Source organism: Melitaea cinxia, chromosome 13, assembly GCF_905220565.1.
Source record: "Melitaea cinxia chromosome 13, ilMelCinx1.1, whole genome shotgun sequence".
Lineage (NCBI taxonomy): Eukaryota > Metazoa > Arthropoda > Insecta > Lepidoptera > Nymphalidae > Melitaea > Melitaea cinxia.
In genome coordinates, this window is record NC_059406.1 from 13,725,684 (window position 1) to 13,744,359 (window position 18,676).

General features: G+C 33.1%; 1 protein-coding gene across 1 annotated transcript in view; it reads left to right on the forward strand.

Moving 5' to 3' along the window:
• Positions 1-16,823, forward strand: part of LOC123658851 (organic cation transporter protein-like) — a 40,305-nt gene extending 23,482 nt beyond the window's left edge. Inside the window, exons 2-6 of the mRNA XM_045594144.1 lie at positions 7,163-7,373; positions 12,063-12,318; positions 12,654-13,316; positions 15,520-15,701; positions 16,522-16,823. Coding sequence (XP_045450100.1) covers positions 7,163-7,373; positions 12,063-12,318; positions 12,654-13,316; positions 15,520-15,701; positions 16,522-16,683 — 1,474 coding nt within the window. The 3' untranslated portion in view covers positions 16,684-16,823. The remainder of the gene's footprint in view (positions 1-7,162; positions 7,374-12,062; positions 12,319-12,653; positions 13,317-15,519; positions 15,702-16,521) is intronic.
• The last annotated feature ends 1,853 nt before the right edge of the window (positions 16,824-18,676 follow it).

Genomic DNA, 18,676 nt, shown 5'->3' on the forward strand with positions numbered 1-18,676 from the left:
TAGTTTCTAGAAAAAAGTCACCTTTCCATACAAAATTACTTTGCTGAAGCCCATAATCCTGATATATATCTGAACTATTCGAGTACAAAATGTTTAAGCGATTGTAAAATTCGTTTCATTACACATCATAGAGTAACTCAGATATTAATCTATTTCGATAACTGTCGTCTACCACTAACGGCCTGTATTAATAAACTGTATTTCGATTTCTCCTACCTTAAGATAGAGTTTTATATATCTATAATCACCATTGGAATTGTATCAGAAATAAATCAAAAAGAAAATTAATTATTGAGACCTGCCGATAGTAATTTCACCTATTTTATTCTACTTACACTATAAATACGCAAGTGTGTTATACTTCTATGCAAATACTTCAACAACGAATTTACTCAAATAAATACGGATAGATAGAATAAAACATAACGAATCGAACACCCTGTATTTGACGTGCCTACAGAATCGAAAGATACCATTGTCTTCAACATTACATATCTATTATCGGAGGTTATAATTATAGGTATACATAATCCATCAAATAATCTTAAGCGAGGACAAATATAAACAAATGAAATTATATATGGTTTAAAATCGCAATTACTCAGAAAGCAAGTAACCACGTCCTGACGTCGAATAGATTAGAGATAACATCACTTACAACTGTTCTAATGTCTACAATCAATCACGGACGCTCGACTGATATTAATGTATCAGCTTTAAGCTTTGCTATAGTTTATCAAAATTAATGCACGTGGAAACGTCCGCGGATGTTAGGGTTGACTCAAACTAGACTACTTACTACTTACTTACTTTTGACTAACTCGTTGGCGCAGTTTATAATGGCCCTGTTTTCTGCTCCGCGGGTTGTAGGTTCGATTCCCGCCTGAGTCTGGCTCATAGCTTACCATAGGATCAGATGACCGTGTGTTTGTTATAAGCTACTTATTGGAGCATGAAAAAAATATTTGAAGTAAAATATACTGGACTAATGACCTCATTACGTTTCTCGTCAGATAGATGGCGACATTTGATTCGTTTATTTACCACTTTAAATGGTATTAATCTTTTTCTTAGACCAGTAAACCTTTTTTGTGCCTATTTAGACAATCGATCTGAAGGAGTAAACTCCAGTCGCGTGTCGGAGCTCCAATAATAATATCCATCAAATTAACAGGCGATTATAATTCTGTGATTCATTTCATTTGTTAATTTGACTCCAGTAGTCAAACATTATAAATTTTTATTATTTTCGCAAATATTCTTTTTTAAAACAATTACGTTAAACGGCTGTGTTCAGTATGAGGAGCTTCATTGAATTAAAATTGAATTAATACATCTAGACTGTCTTAAAATAAAAAAGGAGTAAAAAAGGTCAAATTATAAACAGGGAAACGATTGAACTTCGAAAGCATCTCATTTTACCTATCATCATACTAAACTCTGTTAATATGTATAATTTGTGACTGTATCGACCCTAAAGCTGTTATCGTGTTTAATATATATTTACTGAATTTTATTATAAAAAAAAATGTATGATAATACTAATCTTCTCCTTAAAGCTTTTATTAAACTGTTTATGATAATGAATTACCTTCAAACCTGTCAACTCTACGTGCTAACATAAAAGACAAATCATACTGTATTGTATGTTTAACTGTTCTACTTGTAATGTTCTTATGATGTGTTGATGGTGTGTCTGTTTAAATAAATTAATTAATTATGTGAAATTACTGATTAAATTCCTTCGTTTATTTATTGATATGATTGCGTTATTTCATTATCGTTACGGTGTTATGTACAAAAAATGTTTTATAATTACTATTTTAACTACAACAAAGTTTGTATATGAGCTCTGTCTGTAATGTTTTATTTTGCCTACCGGGTATGTTCTTCTATACAGTCTTAAAATATATTATAACTATGTTGTTTTTCTACAAATATACTTGTCAAATTCCATTAATAACCTACTTTTCTAGTAATTACAAGATCGTGTGTACATAACATGGGTTAAAATTACTAGAATACGTATCTAATTACAGTTAGCGTATATAATTTTTAGTAAAAGAGGCTTAAAATATTTTTGATAATCGAAGCCTAGGGTCATTTTTATGCTGTTAAGAGTACTGAATTAAACCAACATGGAAATATATCACTGATAGCTAGCGATTTTTTTTTTTCATGTCAAATAAAAGTTCAAGTGAAATTAGCAACGTTGCACTTTCAATAGCTTTACATGCTTTTAAGAAAACGCACAAGTATATACACCCAAACCTAATACAAATTATACGGATACAATTCTCTCTCTTTTATTGGAAACTAGCTGCCCGGACAGTTTTCGTTCTGTAAAAAGTTAATAGGAAATTTTTTTATTGTTTTTTTTTTCAAGATTAAAACTATACGGGCCTTAAAGAATATACAAAAAAATAAATTAACCGAATTGGTCGAGCCATTCTTGAGTTATATGCGCATAGCATTTTTATTTATATAGATTTACAACCAAGATCGTAACCATTTTTCTGGGTACCTATAATGAATCAAAAATAGTCCGAGCAGGCTCAAGAGGCAGGTGGGTTACGTCATCTCAGTTTTGGTCAGACAGTATTATGTATCACCGTACTAAGGGAGATTAAAAAGCAAGATTCTTAATCACTCGGTCCGGACGGTGAACAATTAGAGCTGGGACCTTTGTTCAACTATAATTGCTACTCTCATCTGACTAGACCAACGGAACCTTTTAAATCTTTGTCGGCTTTACTGAAACAAATGCTTAAAATTAATTTTCATACTAAGGTAATCAAACTGAAAGGATTTTGAAATAAGCTCGTTTTAAAGTTCGCTCACGCTTCAGCCACTGATAGGACGCTTTCTGCGTGTAGGAGAAGGATTGGAGCTTAATCTATCGCGTTGCTCCACTGCGAGTTGGCGGATATATCATGTGTCTATGATATCAACAAGAGCGGTCGTCGTTTTAAAGTGCTTTTAAAATGTTCAAAAAAATTAAAAATATGTGGTCTCATGGGAAACCAGGTAGGAACGAAGTTCCTTCGGATAGTATAGAAGCAACACAATTTGAAAAAAAATGTTGAATTTTATATATATTTTCTAGTTCTTGATTTTTTTATTTAATTTTGTTGATTGGTTTTTAATTAATTACATAAAAGTATTTAGGAAATTTAGTATTTTAGAAAATAACAAATACCGTAAAATAAAATAAATCAAACAAAATAATAATAATAATAACAATAATTCAAACTATTAAGTGAAATAAAAAAACACGTGTCACAACAATGTCACACAATATTTTAGTTTTACAAACGTCATATTATACAGTATCGTGACTGATATTATGTCAGTTCCGTTATATGTATATTTTTCTTACGGTTTTAGTATCACATTTTTTTCAGTTCGGTCGCCCATCCAAATATCAAGCCTGCCGTAAGGAACTTCGTTCCAAAAAAAATCAAGAACTAGAAAATATATATAAAATTCAACATTTTTTTTTCAAATGTGTTGCTTCTATACTATCCGAAGGAATTTCGTTCCTACCTGGTGTCCCATGACACCACATAATTTTTTTATATACTAAGAATTCTCCCAGCAAATAAAGAATTTCATCGAGACTTTTCGTTATTTTTATATAGATATTCGAAAAAATTAGTCAAAAGTAATATATCAAAGCATGTTTAGTTATGGCTGACAGCTTGATTGCATCGCCTATAATGGCCTATAGTGTGAATTTATGAGAACGCGTAAATTCATACGTCATTGAACGATCAATTAAAACGTCTAAATAATTAATATAGATATACGATGGATTAGCTTAGTCAAAGGTTCTGACTGTACCACAAGAGTTTACGAATACCCCCCCTCCTCCTCTTACGATATAGTAACTATATAGATATCTATGTTTTACGTCAAATACAAAGTTTTATCGTGATCTCGTTTTTTGTAACGAATATAAATTTCATCATTACAGCCTATACAGTCCACTGCTGGACATAGGCCTCCACAAGTTTACGCCAAAAATAACGTGAACTCATGTGTTTTGCCCATAGTCACCACGCTGGGCAGGCGGGTTGGTGACCGCAGGGCTGGCTTTGTCGCACCGAAGACGATAAATTTAAATTAGTAAATATAGAATATATATTATATAGAAGAATTTAAATTATTAAAATTAAAAAGTGCTTATGAAGCCTATTTCAATATTTTTGTTTTTTTTTTTTTCATTTCCTTCACGTTTCTTTGACTTTTACTTGTATTTTGGATTATGTTATTTTGATTGTGCAGTTAGAAATCAAATAATTAATTAATTAAAACTAGAAGTTGTACATATATAAAAAAAGATTTTACAAAACTGTTAGTCTTAAAAGTATTTCGCTGTATATTTTAAATAACAAACTGTATCCAATATGTGCAGAACAACAAACTCTTGTGGAACGTTGCCAAATACTACCAAAAATAAAAACCAAGAATTTAAAACTGTTAAATCGAATTCTATATGGAAATCTTCATTAGGCAATACAAGATACTTTTTAAACTTATTCAAAAACATTATTAGTCCGACTTCACTGCTTTCTTTTCAGATAAAGAATATTTATTTAATACAAGGCAACATCATTAACAATATCCTGCTGTGTGGTTACGGCAGTAAAGAACCTTGCAACTTAAAAAGACGACCGATGGCGGGATAACCATCCAAACTGGAAGAAACTTTTGACCGACTTCGGCCTGTGTATTTCAAAGCCAGCAGTTGAATGACTATCCCGCAATCGTTCGGCTTTTTTAGTTCCAAGGTGGTAGTGGAACTGTGTTATCCCTTATAGTCGCCTCATACGACACCCACGGGAAGAGTGGGGGTGGCTATATTATTTATTACCGTAGCCACATAGATTAACTAGTCTGCTAAGTGTTTCACTAAATTACTGCGTATTTCCACTTTATGAAAATAATCTTGTACAAATAAAAGCTCAGAACTTCGAATGACTGCAATTGTCAGGAATAAGTTTTGTATAACAGAAATTTAAAAAAAAAATCAATGTTCACAAAAACAATTCTGTGCAAAGTTTGCAAGAATCAGCATGTGGTGATATAAAAATCGGTAATACTATAGTGTAACTAACATCAGTATTTCAATTTCGTCATAAATCAACCAAGTTTATGTGATTCAACCCGCTAAATGATTGTAAATAAAACATCTTTAAAAAATACTCCGAAAGGTTCGTGTCTGATGTTACTCAAAGAACTTACTTCTAGATATAAATTTAAATAAGAATATATCTCCAACACGAATACCGTATACCATAAAAATTTCATCTCGGACCGTAATCCTAATCGGTAAGTCTTCCCCCTGTATAGAATTACGATCGGTCCGGAGATATGTGACGATAGATTTGCATGCGTATAAGAATTCTACTGGACTCGAATTTATTGCAAAGTGGATATACATCTTCAAACGTGATTTCGTTATCCCGACGTATCCTGACGAAGTTTTGAGGGAGATTCGTTTTATCTTTATTTCGTTATGTTTTCGGGTATTTAGTTCCTTTATTTACTACTTTCTTTTGTTCTTTTGAAGTCCGAATATTTATGTGTACAAGCTGTGTTTCAGTGATTTATAATAGTGTACAATTTCTTTGTTAAACTCACCTACCTATATTAGTAAACCTACCTAATTGATTCGACTACTAATTAAATTAATTAATACAAAACTTATATGTAATCATTTAAATAAACTGTTAATTGTAATTAAATATATTTGAAGGAACTATTTTGCGTTACATTTTTAACAAAATTCCGCAAAAAATCTATATTAATAATTAAATTACATGTTTCCAAGTAATTAGACAATTCAAAATATCCGAAAGCAATTAATAATTCATTGATATCGACAGTACAATACAAAGCGGAAGCTTTAAGCTGAACCAATCAAACAAAACGCTCTAAAAATAAAACATCCCATCTACAATTCTCGTTAGTTTCGGAAAATAATTAAATATTTAAATGAAATAGAAATCCAAATAAAAGTTTTAAAATATGCCAATATACTGTTTAAATCCAATCCTTTTGTTTATTGTTTGATGTAAATAGAATAATGCTCGATGCCTCTGTATCTACAAAAGTTGGAAAAGGCATAATAAATATCAAATCAATTTACTTATTCACTGTAATACCTAATAAATAATCATAATATGTCACATTAACACGGCAACATAGATAGTGTGAATTTAATAGTGGTTGTTTAATACAATCATTTTAATTAGTATATTAACGTTTTCAATCAAAATAACATCTATTGCAAATATGCATAATTATATCTGTTCTTATATAAATCGTAAGCAACTTTATCCCTCCACCTCCTCCACTAGCATCATAATACTCGTAACGATATACGGTCGGCCAAGAAAGTGGTGTACCAGTTTTGATTTAGTTTCCTGGTCATCGATGATTCCAACATGGTTCGTTATTAAAAGATATTACTGAAAGAGACATATAATAATGACGTAAACCTAATTAATAAGTATTCATACGTCATTATTATACATGAAATTTTAAACTCTATTAGATATAAACAATATCGTTATCAACAATCAGATAAAGACGGCAATAGAAGTTGTCAAATCGATCTGCAAGCGAAAATAATCTTTATCACCTATGAATCTGCAAGCGGCATTCAACCTTAGGGTAGTACACCACTTTCTTGGCCGACGATACTTCCAACATTACATACTAGAAACTATAAAAGAGTTTCTATATTTTATGTTATAGCTCGACGGAATATATATTTTTTTTTGAACTTTTGGATTTTAAGCGGTTACAGCTGTCCTAAAAAGTGAACTATACGAAACTAATATGAATCAGCCTGTAACGTCCCATAGCTAGGCTAAATCCTGTTTTTCTACATACATACAAAAATAGATCTCAATCCAAGATCCATTAACAATATTTTCTTTTACGTCTTTTTAATAATATATCAAAAATCGACCGTTTCAGCGGCGATCGAACCTCCATCTCGGGCTGACTGTGTCGGTGCTCTAGCCAATTAAGCTGTGGAACGATGTATCCGCTAGATCGAATCTATTATGATATTTAAAAAAATGTTTAGAATTCCCTAATGTGTGGGTAGCACAAAAATAAATAATACGAAGATTTCCTTTTTTTTTAGGTGTAACGTGACACAATGCGAAGGTCTGAACCATAGTGATTGGCTAGAATATGCAATACCAAAGGAAAAGGACAAGTTATCAAGATGTGAGATGTATCAAACTGTGAAGAATAGTAGTGATACTTGTGATATTGGCGACTTCAATACATCCGCTGCGGTCGTTAGGTGCGACCGATATGTTTACAGTGAGGAATATTCTGCGGTTAAGGACGTAAGTCATATTATCTCTATATATTATATAATACAATAGCGATTGTTACTCGTAGTAGGGAATATATCGCCCAACCCGCATTGGAGCAGCGTGGTGGATTATGCTCTGATCCTTCTCCTACATGGGGAAAGAGGCGTATGCCTAGTAGTGGAATGTTACGGGCTGAAGTAATATTATATAATAACACTAGCTTACCCAAAAGACAGTTAATGACTGTCAAATACATGAAGTTTGAACGATTGCCACGTTTCCTAAAATTTTCAACTTTTACGCTTAATTTTATCCTTTCAGTTACAACCTTCTAGAGTCGTTCACGAATTTACGCATAGCAACACATTTATTTATTTTTATTTATACATAAACTAGCTAACCCCGTAAAGGTTGATTTGTAACATATGTTGTTAACCCCTTATAACTTAGGGGTATGAATAATTCTATTTGCTCGCAAACGAAAAAAATACCGACTATAATTACAGAAAGACGAAAAAATAGTCAAGTAGGTAAATAGGCGTTGTCAAAGAATATTAAAGAAGTTGTAATCAGATCTCGATGAAATTTAAATGTGACCACATGATAAACATCAGCTTTCGATTAAATTAAAAATCATCAAAATCGGTACACCCAGTAAAAATTTATGTGGTTATAATACAACCTAGGTCAACGAAAAATAGTCAAGTAAAAACTCATTATTAGATATAACTCGAAAATTCAAATAAATTTAATTGGAAGCAAATGATATGCACCACCTTTCGATTAATTTTTTTTTTTGTCGAAATCGGCCCACCCAGTCAAAAGTTCTGAAGTAATATACATAAAAAATACAATCGAATTGAGAACCTTCTCCTTTTTTGAAAGTCGGTTAAAAATAGATGCTGGCTAATTCTCAGACCTACCCGATATGCATACAAAATTTCATAAAAATCGGTCCAGCCGTTACGGAGGAGTATTTTATCTAACATTGTGACACGAGAATTCTATATATAAGATAAATATAGATCCGCCAACCCGCATTGGAGCAGCGTGGTGGATTAAGCTCTGATCCTTCTCCAACATGGGAAAAGAGGCCTGGGAAGAGTAGTGGGATATTACAGGCTGAAGCGAAGCGATAAATATAGGCTATTTTACATTCTGCTGTTAAAGTCTATTTGTAACTTATGTGCCGGATAAACTCTATCCACAGCTAGCGGTAAAACAGGCCCTTAATTGAAATTAAAATAAAGAAAAACATTAACATGAAGGTCATTTTGATTATATAGCATGAGAGCCACACTGCTAAACTGCAGTTTTACGGACATCGGAACATTAGGAAGATAAATAATATCGTTATCATATGTTGATTATAATGAACTGAGATCGATAGTTCATGTTCACTGATGCAAGACAGGAAGACCACTAATAAAAATATCAGTAGTCAATAATTAGTTACAGTATTATTTATAATAATAGGTCGGGAAAAAAAGTCTTTTCGTATTTTCTATTAAAAAGTTGTGTCTAGTAAAATCTTTTTGGTTGTATTGTTTGTAGCTGGCTGGTTTTGATACCGTGATAAGGTGACATTTTAAAAATGAAATTAATAAGTAAACATCAGTTGAGCTAGATATACAAAAAAAACTCGATATATGGGTGCCATATGAACTCAAGAAAGAAATCTAATAGACCGTATGTTAATTTGCGATTCTTTCTTAAGACATCATAATAATACCACGGAACCACTGATCACTGGTGACAAAAAATGTATCACTTAACACCTACGATAAGAATGTACGAAAGAGATCGTAGTCAAAGGTTGGTTAAGCTGAATCCTGTCACTACCTACGAGATGGCGGCAAGCTATCGAACAAAATGATATATATATATATATATATATATATATATATATATATATATATATATATCCCCGATCTAATATAAAACTGTGCAAATATATACGACCACAATTCAACCTATAACATCTAACTGCTGGGCATCGGCCTCTTACTACATGTAGGAGAAGTATCGGAGCTTAATCCATCACGCTGCTCCACTGCGGGTTGGCAGTTATATTCCTTACTATATGAGTATTGCTAGCACATGCAAATATACTTATTACAAATTACAAAACCAATATCACTAAAATGAACTTTATCGACTGTCTTGTAATTATTCGTATAAGGTATTACTAATATTTATTATTAAGTCGTTGCAATTAATCCCACATTGTTGCAATCTGAAACATTTTTATAGTAATTGTTAATTTTTACTACGGTTGAGATAAGAAGTATAAACATGCAATATCCGAGGTCGGTGGCATTAGCATTGATACCGTTATCGGTCAAAAGTTTAAATAAATATTTTTCATTTATACACGTAATTGTTGTGGGTGTATAAAGGGTATACCCAAGCATAGTAGGGCCAAGCGTTGTAGGATTTTTTTTAACTTCAATGTACAGCGACAAGTAACAGAATGAGAACATTATCAAAGTAGATTGGAAAAAAAATATTAATTCACTTCACCCACTTCAGCCTATCGCAGTCCACTGCTGGAGATATGCCTCCCAAGTTCGCACCATAAATAGCGCAAATTTATGTGTTTGCCTATAGTCACCACGCTGGGTAGGTGGGTTGGTGACCGCAGGGCTGACTTTGTCGCACCGAAGATGCTGCTGACCGACTTCGGCCTGTGTATTTCAAAGCCAGAAAGTTGTTGTTGGCTACACAGGCAGTTGGATGGCTACCCCGCTATCGATCATCTTTTTCAGTTCCAAGGTGGTCGTGGAACTGTGTTATCCCTTAGTCGCCTCTTACGACACCCACGGAAAAATAGGGGCTATATTATTTACTGCCGTAACCACACAGCAGATAGTCAATTAATACACATTATTTGGGATAAATTATAAAGTACTCGTCATATCACGCTCAAATTTAAATTGATTCAAAAAATCTCTAAAATCGGTACATCCAGTAAAAATCATGAGATAATCCTTTGATCCATTCATAACATTCTCTATCACAAGTCACAAGTCCTTTAAAAATGCCATCAAATTCCATTTAAATTTATACCACATAAAAAAAATTCATGGCAACTTCTTCTGTAAATGTAACACGTCATGTACCTAATAAAGATTGAAACTAATCTCTTAAATACTCCCTTGAATACTCGTACTCTAACAACTATAACATAAATATCCCATGAAAATTAGAAATCGTTATTAAAGTATCTTAAAGTAGAATAAAAAAATGAAATGTCGCAAGTAATTCATTACAATGATTTATATAAATAAAAATTAACGACCTAATGTGTTGATAAGTCCAAAACTCGATAACAACTCGATTAATACCAGCCTATTTTTTAGTTTTCTAATATTTTGTAGGGGTTCTTCATCATCATCATCATCATCATCATCATTGACTTTAGTCCGTCTATTGCAGACGATTTAGACAGTGTCAGAAAGACACTGTGTCACCTAGGACACTCTTCAGGAAAACGCAGAGCTGCCTAAGCTCTGCGCCACCCTCTCGATCTCGCTGGCTAGGCCCACAGGAAGGACGAGTCGATACGTGTGGAGCCAGTTCGACTGCAGGAGTCTTTCACATTTTAGAGCTATGCCATGAATGCTTGACGGAGACTTCATTCCGGGCTTCAAATGAAGTTTTCCTTCTCCAGGACCCTGATAATTTTGAGCCAGGTTTATCCCTCGGTCGCCTTTTATGACCCCCACGGGAAGAAAGGGGGTGATGCTATTCTACTCGGCCGACACCACACGGCATAGAAGGTTCTTAAGAAATAAATAAATACGAAAATTGCGCAAAAAAAAATAGAACTAGAGACAGAACAAAGTTTGTCGAGTTAGCTAAATAACAAGAATAAATAAAATATAAAACACTATCAATAATAAATTTCAAATAATTCGCCTTCAAGCTCGTTAAGTTAAAAAAATTAATACTTAACATTCTAAACATTAAAACAATTATCTAAATATTAGCAAAGATAATATCGTATGAGCTAATAAATAATATTTTATCTTGCGATGCATCACGCACGTGAGGACTGAGCTTTAGACGCGCGTGGCGGGGGCGTGGCGATAACACCGCGGTTATCAAAATAACAGTTTCATAGGTTGACTTGACAACGCGTACTGGTTTCGCAAGCAAGCACTGAGCACTGAAAAAACTAATGTAACAATGAATTGGGACATATATCCAAGAAAACATTGATTATTAAACAAATAAAAAATAAATAAATAAATAAATAAATGTTGAGATTTGTCTTTTTACTCGAAAATATTTCGCTGTTAAAGCACTCATTGTGCAATTTTTTATTACCATGAGTCTTCTATTATACAGAATACTAGCGTTAGGTAAGTTAGGTACGCTCGCTTAACAACGTTATATATTTTTTCCAAACTTTGTCTACTTAACTAGGCCCAAAGCGACTTTCTGTAAAAACGCCACACACTAGACGTAGCGTTCTTCTGAGAATTATGTTATAAAAAATTTTGATCTATATATATAAACAAATCATCACTGTTAACATACATGAGATATATGTATATAGTTAGTATAGTAATGAATTTTAATGAAAATCTCTCTCATCTATGACAATCGAGGTAGGTATGGACAAATAGGTAGAGGTAGATTATGTCTACCTTAATTAAAATTCATGATTACCATTATTACTATCAACAATTCAAATATAGTTTTTCTTTTCAGTTCGATCTTGGCTGTCAAAATTGGAAGAGAACTTTGATAGGAACTGTTCACAATGCAGGTCTTTTTGTATCACTACCTCTAACCGGAATCATATCTGACAGGTTTGGAAGAAAAGTCGCCCTGTCTTTAGCGTCTCTTATGAATGGTGTATTCGGATTTTTAAGATCCTTCTCCACAAATTATATAATGATGCTCGTGTTTGAGTTCCTGGAAGCTAGTTTAGGTGCTGGCGCATACAGCACTGCCTTTGTTATTGGTGAGTTCGATTATGATTAACAATATAGTGAACTTATAGTTTATATGCTTTTTTCTAATGGATAATCTACTGTGGGCTAAGTTTCCTGTCATTAGTTGCAATCGCTACCTGGTGTCTGCGATTACAACTTGGTGTTTACGCGATCTTCAAGGCATAGTGGAAAGATGAAGAGATAAACCCAAATAAAAAAATGTTTGTACAAAAACAACATCTGCACCAATAAGAAATTGAACCTACGATCCTCAGCGTTAAAGCTGCTTCTAACAATTCGCACTAAAACTGAAAGTAATAACACTTTAGTTGTTCATTTAATAAAATGGTAATTCTTGTTTCAGCAATGGAATTAGTTGGCCCTAAAGGTAGAGTATTTGGTAACACCCTAATAAACGGTGTTTACGTTATGGGCTTAATGTCATTAGCCTCGTTTTCGTGGTGGCTTCAAAGTTGGAGAAATGTCCTTAAGCTTATCTACACTCCAGCGCTTTTCATCGTCTCATATTATTGGATTCTCAACGAAAGTATTAGATGGTTGCTAAGTAAGGGACGTCGTGATGAAGCCGTTGAAATACTAAAGAAGGCAGCTAAAATGAACGGTGTCAAATTATCTGATGATGTTTTATCACCGCTGTACGAACTTGAAAAATTAAATGAAAAGGAAAATGTTACGGAAAAAAATAAAGAGGACGAAGCAAACGAAGTCAGTAAAGAGGAACCTTCGAATTTTAGAAAAGTGTTCAAGTCTAGTATTATTAGAAAGAGAGTTGCGATTTGTTCGTTTCTGTGGATAACGTGTACATTCGTTTATTACGGATTATCTATAAATTCAGTTTCCTTGGCCGGTAATAAATATGTGAATTTTATCTTAGTCGCGTTTGTGGAGATACCGGCGAATATAGTGTGTTTGTTGGTGCTGGATAGATTCGGAAGAAAAAAAGTGTTAATTATAACGTATGTTTTGAGTGCGTGTTTGTGTATAAGTTTATCATTTTTGCCTAAAGGTGAGTACCCTATTTAATTTCCGCTATTATACAAAAACTTGTCATCAAGAATAATACATTAACTAACTGCGCCTCGCTAATTCACCTACGTTTTCCACCAAAAAATTATGGGTTGGGGCCCCAATGTCAAGTAAGAATGTCAAGATAAAAAGTGAGCTATCAATATAACCTACCATGTTTCACTTTAGTTAGTTCAGTATATTCGCGTGAAAGAGTTACAAATATCCGTCAATCCTCATAATCTTCATAATAGTAGGATCCTAATACTCCTAAAACTTACTACAAAATACACTTTCAAAGATAACAAAATCACATTAACGTCTCGCAAAGATACGAATATCTCTCCCAATCTCTCATCCAAGCACGATTTGACGCGAACAAAAGCCGACTTGATAATCCTCAAAACAGTTTACGCTAAATTGACGACGCCTCAAGTTTGGACGGAATTTTGCGGTGTTTATGTTTATTTAGTGATCGATGTTTGCTCAACGGCCTGAATTAATGGAATATTCGAGTATCCGATTTAGGCATCCGTCGAACATTGAAATTTGTCTTTTTTCTTAATCTTAATATAACATATATATGTTTCCTCTGTACGTGTTTTTGTCACCTAACTACTGCTAAGCGGTTAGACCGATTTAGTAGAAATTTCGATTGTATCGCCCATTGACATCATTCGTTATTCATGAGTGGTTTGAAAACACAATTGGACTTGATAGATGGCGCTGCTGTTATCAACATACATTTTTAGTAGCTGATATTCCGCTAGTTTATAGATATAATTATGGTAGAAGATCCGAAGCTGAAGAGCTGGTAATAAAATGAAACATACTTTATAACAAATTTAGTATATTTGATAATACATTAAAAATAGTTTACCTAAAAATTCCTCGTACGTCGGGCGTCGGACACTTGAAATAACATATTAAACAAACATTGCATGAATAAATGAATGAAGGTTACGATCCGATGTAGGTTTCATATTGCACTTTTAATGGCGATAAAATATAAGATTGGCAAACTCGGGGGCGAGTTTTACTGTATTTTGAGTGTGTTTATATATGAAATAAGATTTTATACGAGGGATTTTATTCATAGCTATTTGTGTGTTTCGTTATGATACAGTAATAAAATTTATCATATAACGTGCTACGTCAAGTTAATTCTTTATTGGATAAAAATGTAATTTTTTTAAGAAGTTATTAATTTTTTCAACATATCTTTAATTAAAACAATATATCTGTAGCACAATGTACAGTAATTTCAGTTGTAGCGATCACAACCAAACAATAGAAGCAAAAAGGAGATTGCCAACAGAAAACGGAAATTCGTTTAAATATCAATATCTAGATAACATACTTAAACAATACACAGCTACATAATATACGCATATATTTACACATAAATTAGCTACATACACAAATACATAGATATATGCACCATAAGTACAAATAGTTTTACAACTTTTCAAACAAAACTCGCGGTTTTATTCCGTGTTTAGTCCCATGAGCATATCGAGATAAATAGTAAGCCTGAAGGCTATATGTTATTCTAGACCTTTCTTCTTGCAGACAACTATGTCGACACACAAGCGTATGGCTCGTCTGATGGTAAGCGATCGCCGTAGCTTATACACGCCTGCAAAACCAGAATCATCATAAGTGCGTTGCTGACCCTATCCCCAATTCTCTCCAGGAGCTTTGGTCACCTTACTTACCAATAGGAACACAGTACTGCTTTAAGACTGTATGTTTAGCTGTCATATCCTATAAAGTCGAGGTACTACCGCAGTCGGACTGCTGTGCCCTACCTCAATTAAAATCTTCAGCTTTCTACGCGACGACGAGTTGGCGTAGCGGTCACAGCACTGACTGTTGCGCGGGCGGTCGCGGGTTCGATTCCCGCTCACGACAGACATTTGTATCGATCATATAGATGTTTGTCGTAGTCTGGGCGTTGTGCTTGTGTATTGTGTGTGGTTCCGAACCACCAACACAGGAGAAAATCCTACTGGGGGCCGTTGAGTGTGAAGCATTTATTATTATTATTATTATTCTACGTACTACATAGTGTTCATTACAATTCGCTTAGTGGGTTTTGAGTGAAAGAGTAACAAACACACATTCATAAATTCATTCATCCTCACAAACTTTCACATAATGTTAATAGAATAACAAATCCTTTTTAATCATTCTTTTTACAGATCAAAAATGGTTATCGCTATTCCTGTACTTATCGGGAAAGTTCTCGATCACAGTATCATATAGCTCTGTGTACATCTATGTATCTGAAGTGTTCCCTACGAACGTGAGACAATCGTTGTTGGCGATCTGTTCGTCTATAGGCAGGGTCGGATCTACGTTAGCTCCACTAACCCCACTGCTTGTAAGTATATCTTTATTACGATATTAACCACATAGTACTTCGCCAAATTATGACTTAAAAAGTTAGAGATCCATCCCAGATCTTGATCGAATTGTTGTAGATTAGGTATATTAAGTTTTTAAAATTTTAGTTTTAATGTGGATCAATACCTAGTTACCATGTAGATTTAAAATCATCTACGTCTAGTCTTCCAAATTAAATATTAAAACCATTATTACTATCTCAGATATAAACGTTCGATACAATCTACGCTTCGGCCTGCAATATCCCACTACTATAGGCCTCTTTCCCCATGTAGGAGAAGGATCAGAGCTCAATCCACCACGCTGCTCCAATGCGGGTTGGCGGATATATTCCCAACTATGAGTTACGATCGCTATCAGGTGTACATGATAACAACCGGGACCGACGGCTTAACGTGCTCTCCGAGACACGGTGAGGAGACCCACAAGGACTGCACAAACACCCAGATCAGGGCAAACACCTGAATGGCTAATACAAATGTTTGTCACGTGCGGGGATCGAACCCGCAACCGCCGGCGCAACAGGTACAATCCATGGCTGAGACCGTTGCGCCAACGCGGCGTTCGATACAATCAACTTTCATTTTTAGATAAAAAATGTCTTTAACTTTTAGAACGACGTTTATTTTGCTACCAACAATCGCTCATTTACATTTGATCGTAAATAAACACAAATTTTGATTTACGTCTTTATAATTTTATTACTTTTATCCACTGACACAGGAGTAAATTTTAGTGAGGTATTTATCAATTTTTTATCATTTTTAATTAAATTATTAATTTTGTTCCATCCACAGGCATTATACTACGACAATCTACCAGCCATTTTCTTCGGTAGTCTAGCTTTAGTTGCTAGTGTACTTGTATTCTCTCTCCCTGAAACTATCAACGTTCCCCTACCAGACACCGTTGAGGAAGCTGAGAGAATATCGAAAAGAAAAAACATGGAATCTGCTTAAACCATCACATCTAATAAAATCATCATTACAAACTTTAAATTAAAAAAAAAAAAATTAGTAAACATTTTTGTTATGACCAAAATATATTTGACTGTAAAAATTAGTTTTTGTACTGAATTTTGACCGATATGAATGCTTCATAGCTTATAACTGTATATTTGAGTAAAACTAAACAATATAATTATATAAGTATCAAATAACAAAACTAGATTTAAATAATCATTATTATTATTTAATATCATCACAAAAATCATTACACAATGATTAATCTCAAGTTCATAATTTATTTAAAGTACTATAATTTTAACATTATGTTGTAGTGTACCAATAAGTATTGTACAAACATTATAATTGATTTTTAAATAATAACGAATGCACAAACTTAATCAACGATTTTGTATTCAAATATACATACATGTACAGAACCGATATCAATTAATAAAAATCATCACAAAATTTACTATCCATCACTTATTTTAACTGTAGTCATAATTTACTCAAATGTATTGTAGGTATATGGATATTCATATCTATAGAATGCAGATTTCTTAAAAATTAATAGCAAATTTATATATATATTTTTAAGTTTTTTTTTTCAACGCACAAATCAATCATATACATTTTAAAACGCAAATTGATGATTATAGCAATAAGCTTCATAAACTGACTGACATATTAATATATAAATACATATGTAATTGTCTTCTAAGCACACATATTTAGAGTGTTTGTATATTTTTCAATTACTGTATGAGTATTTTATACTATGTAAGTTTTATATGTGTAAGAAAATGTAAAATAAAATAAAACATGATATATATGTACATATAAACAACGTGAGCTATGTTCATCCTCAAGACTCAATTAGTTTATGTAAGAAATTATAAACCCAAAACAATAAAATTTTCTTTTTTTCGCACATTTTTTTAATTGTTTTAATGTCTTTTCTTATGCTTAATTGTATTGAAGGATTTTGTATGCAAGAGCTAACTTTAATCTACGAGAACTACAGATTTTTTTGTCAAAAATTGGTTTCAATTTTGATTTATTTTTCTTTAAAAAACGATCAGTTACAAACAAGTTAAATAGTAAATTTGATTTGAAATAATTTGTCACTTTAGATAATTATTTATAGAGTCAACCCAAGTTTATTGCACTACAAAAATTGACAACTTATAATAAAAAAATGTCCAAAATTAACAACAAAAAGTGCTATAACGAGTGTACTTTGTGAATTTTTTCTTAACTTTTATAATATCTAAGGATTTGAAATTTCAAAAATGTCAACTCTGCTCTGTTTTATTATTCCTAAAATAACGTACGTCTTTTTTTTATGTCACTAGGTCGGCAAACAAGCGTACGGCTCACCTGATGCTAAGCGATTACCGTAGCTTACAGACGCCTGCAACACCAGAAGCATCGCAAGCGCGTTGCCGACCCAATCCCCAATCCCCCCAGGAGCTCTGGTCACCTTACTCACCAACAGGAACACAATACTGCTTGAAAACAGTATTATTTAGCTGTGATCTTCTATAAGGTCGAGGTACTACCCAGTCGGGCTGCTCCATATTTTGAGCAGGACATTCCTGCTGTGCCCTACCTCAGTTCTTCTTCGTCTATTATATTTCAAATAAATATAATACGTACTATCTGTTTCCCGCTGCTTTGTTTTCATGGAAATTTGCATATTGTTAACACTAACTGTATGTTATTAACCCTTTAACTTATTCTTTGATTCTCAGACCTACCCGATATGCACACAAAATTTCATAATAATCAGTCCAGCCGTTTCGTATAAGTGTCAGTATTTTAACTAACATTCTGACACGAGTATTTCATATATATAAGATTATTACATAGTATAAAACAAAGTCGCTTCCCGCTGTCTGTATGTTTAGACCTTTAAAACTAAGCAAGGGATTTTTCTGCGATTCTCTTTAGTAAATAGAGTGATTCCAGAGGAAGATTTATATGTATAATACATACATAATAT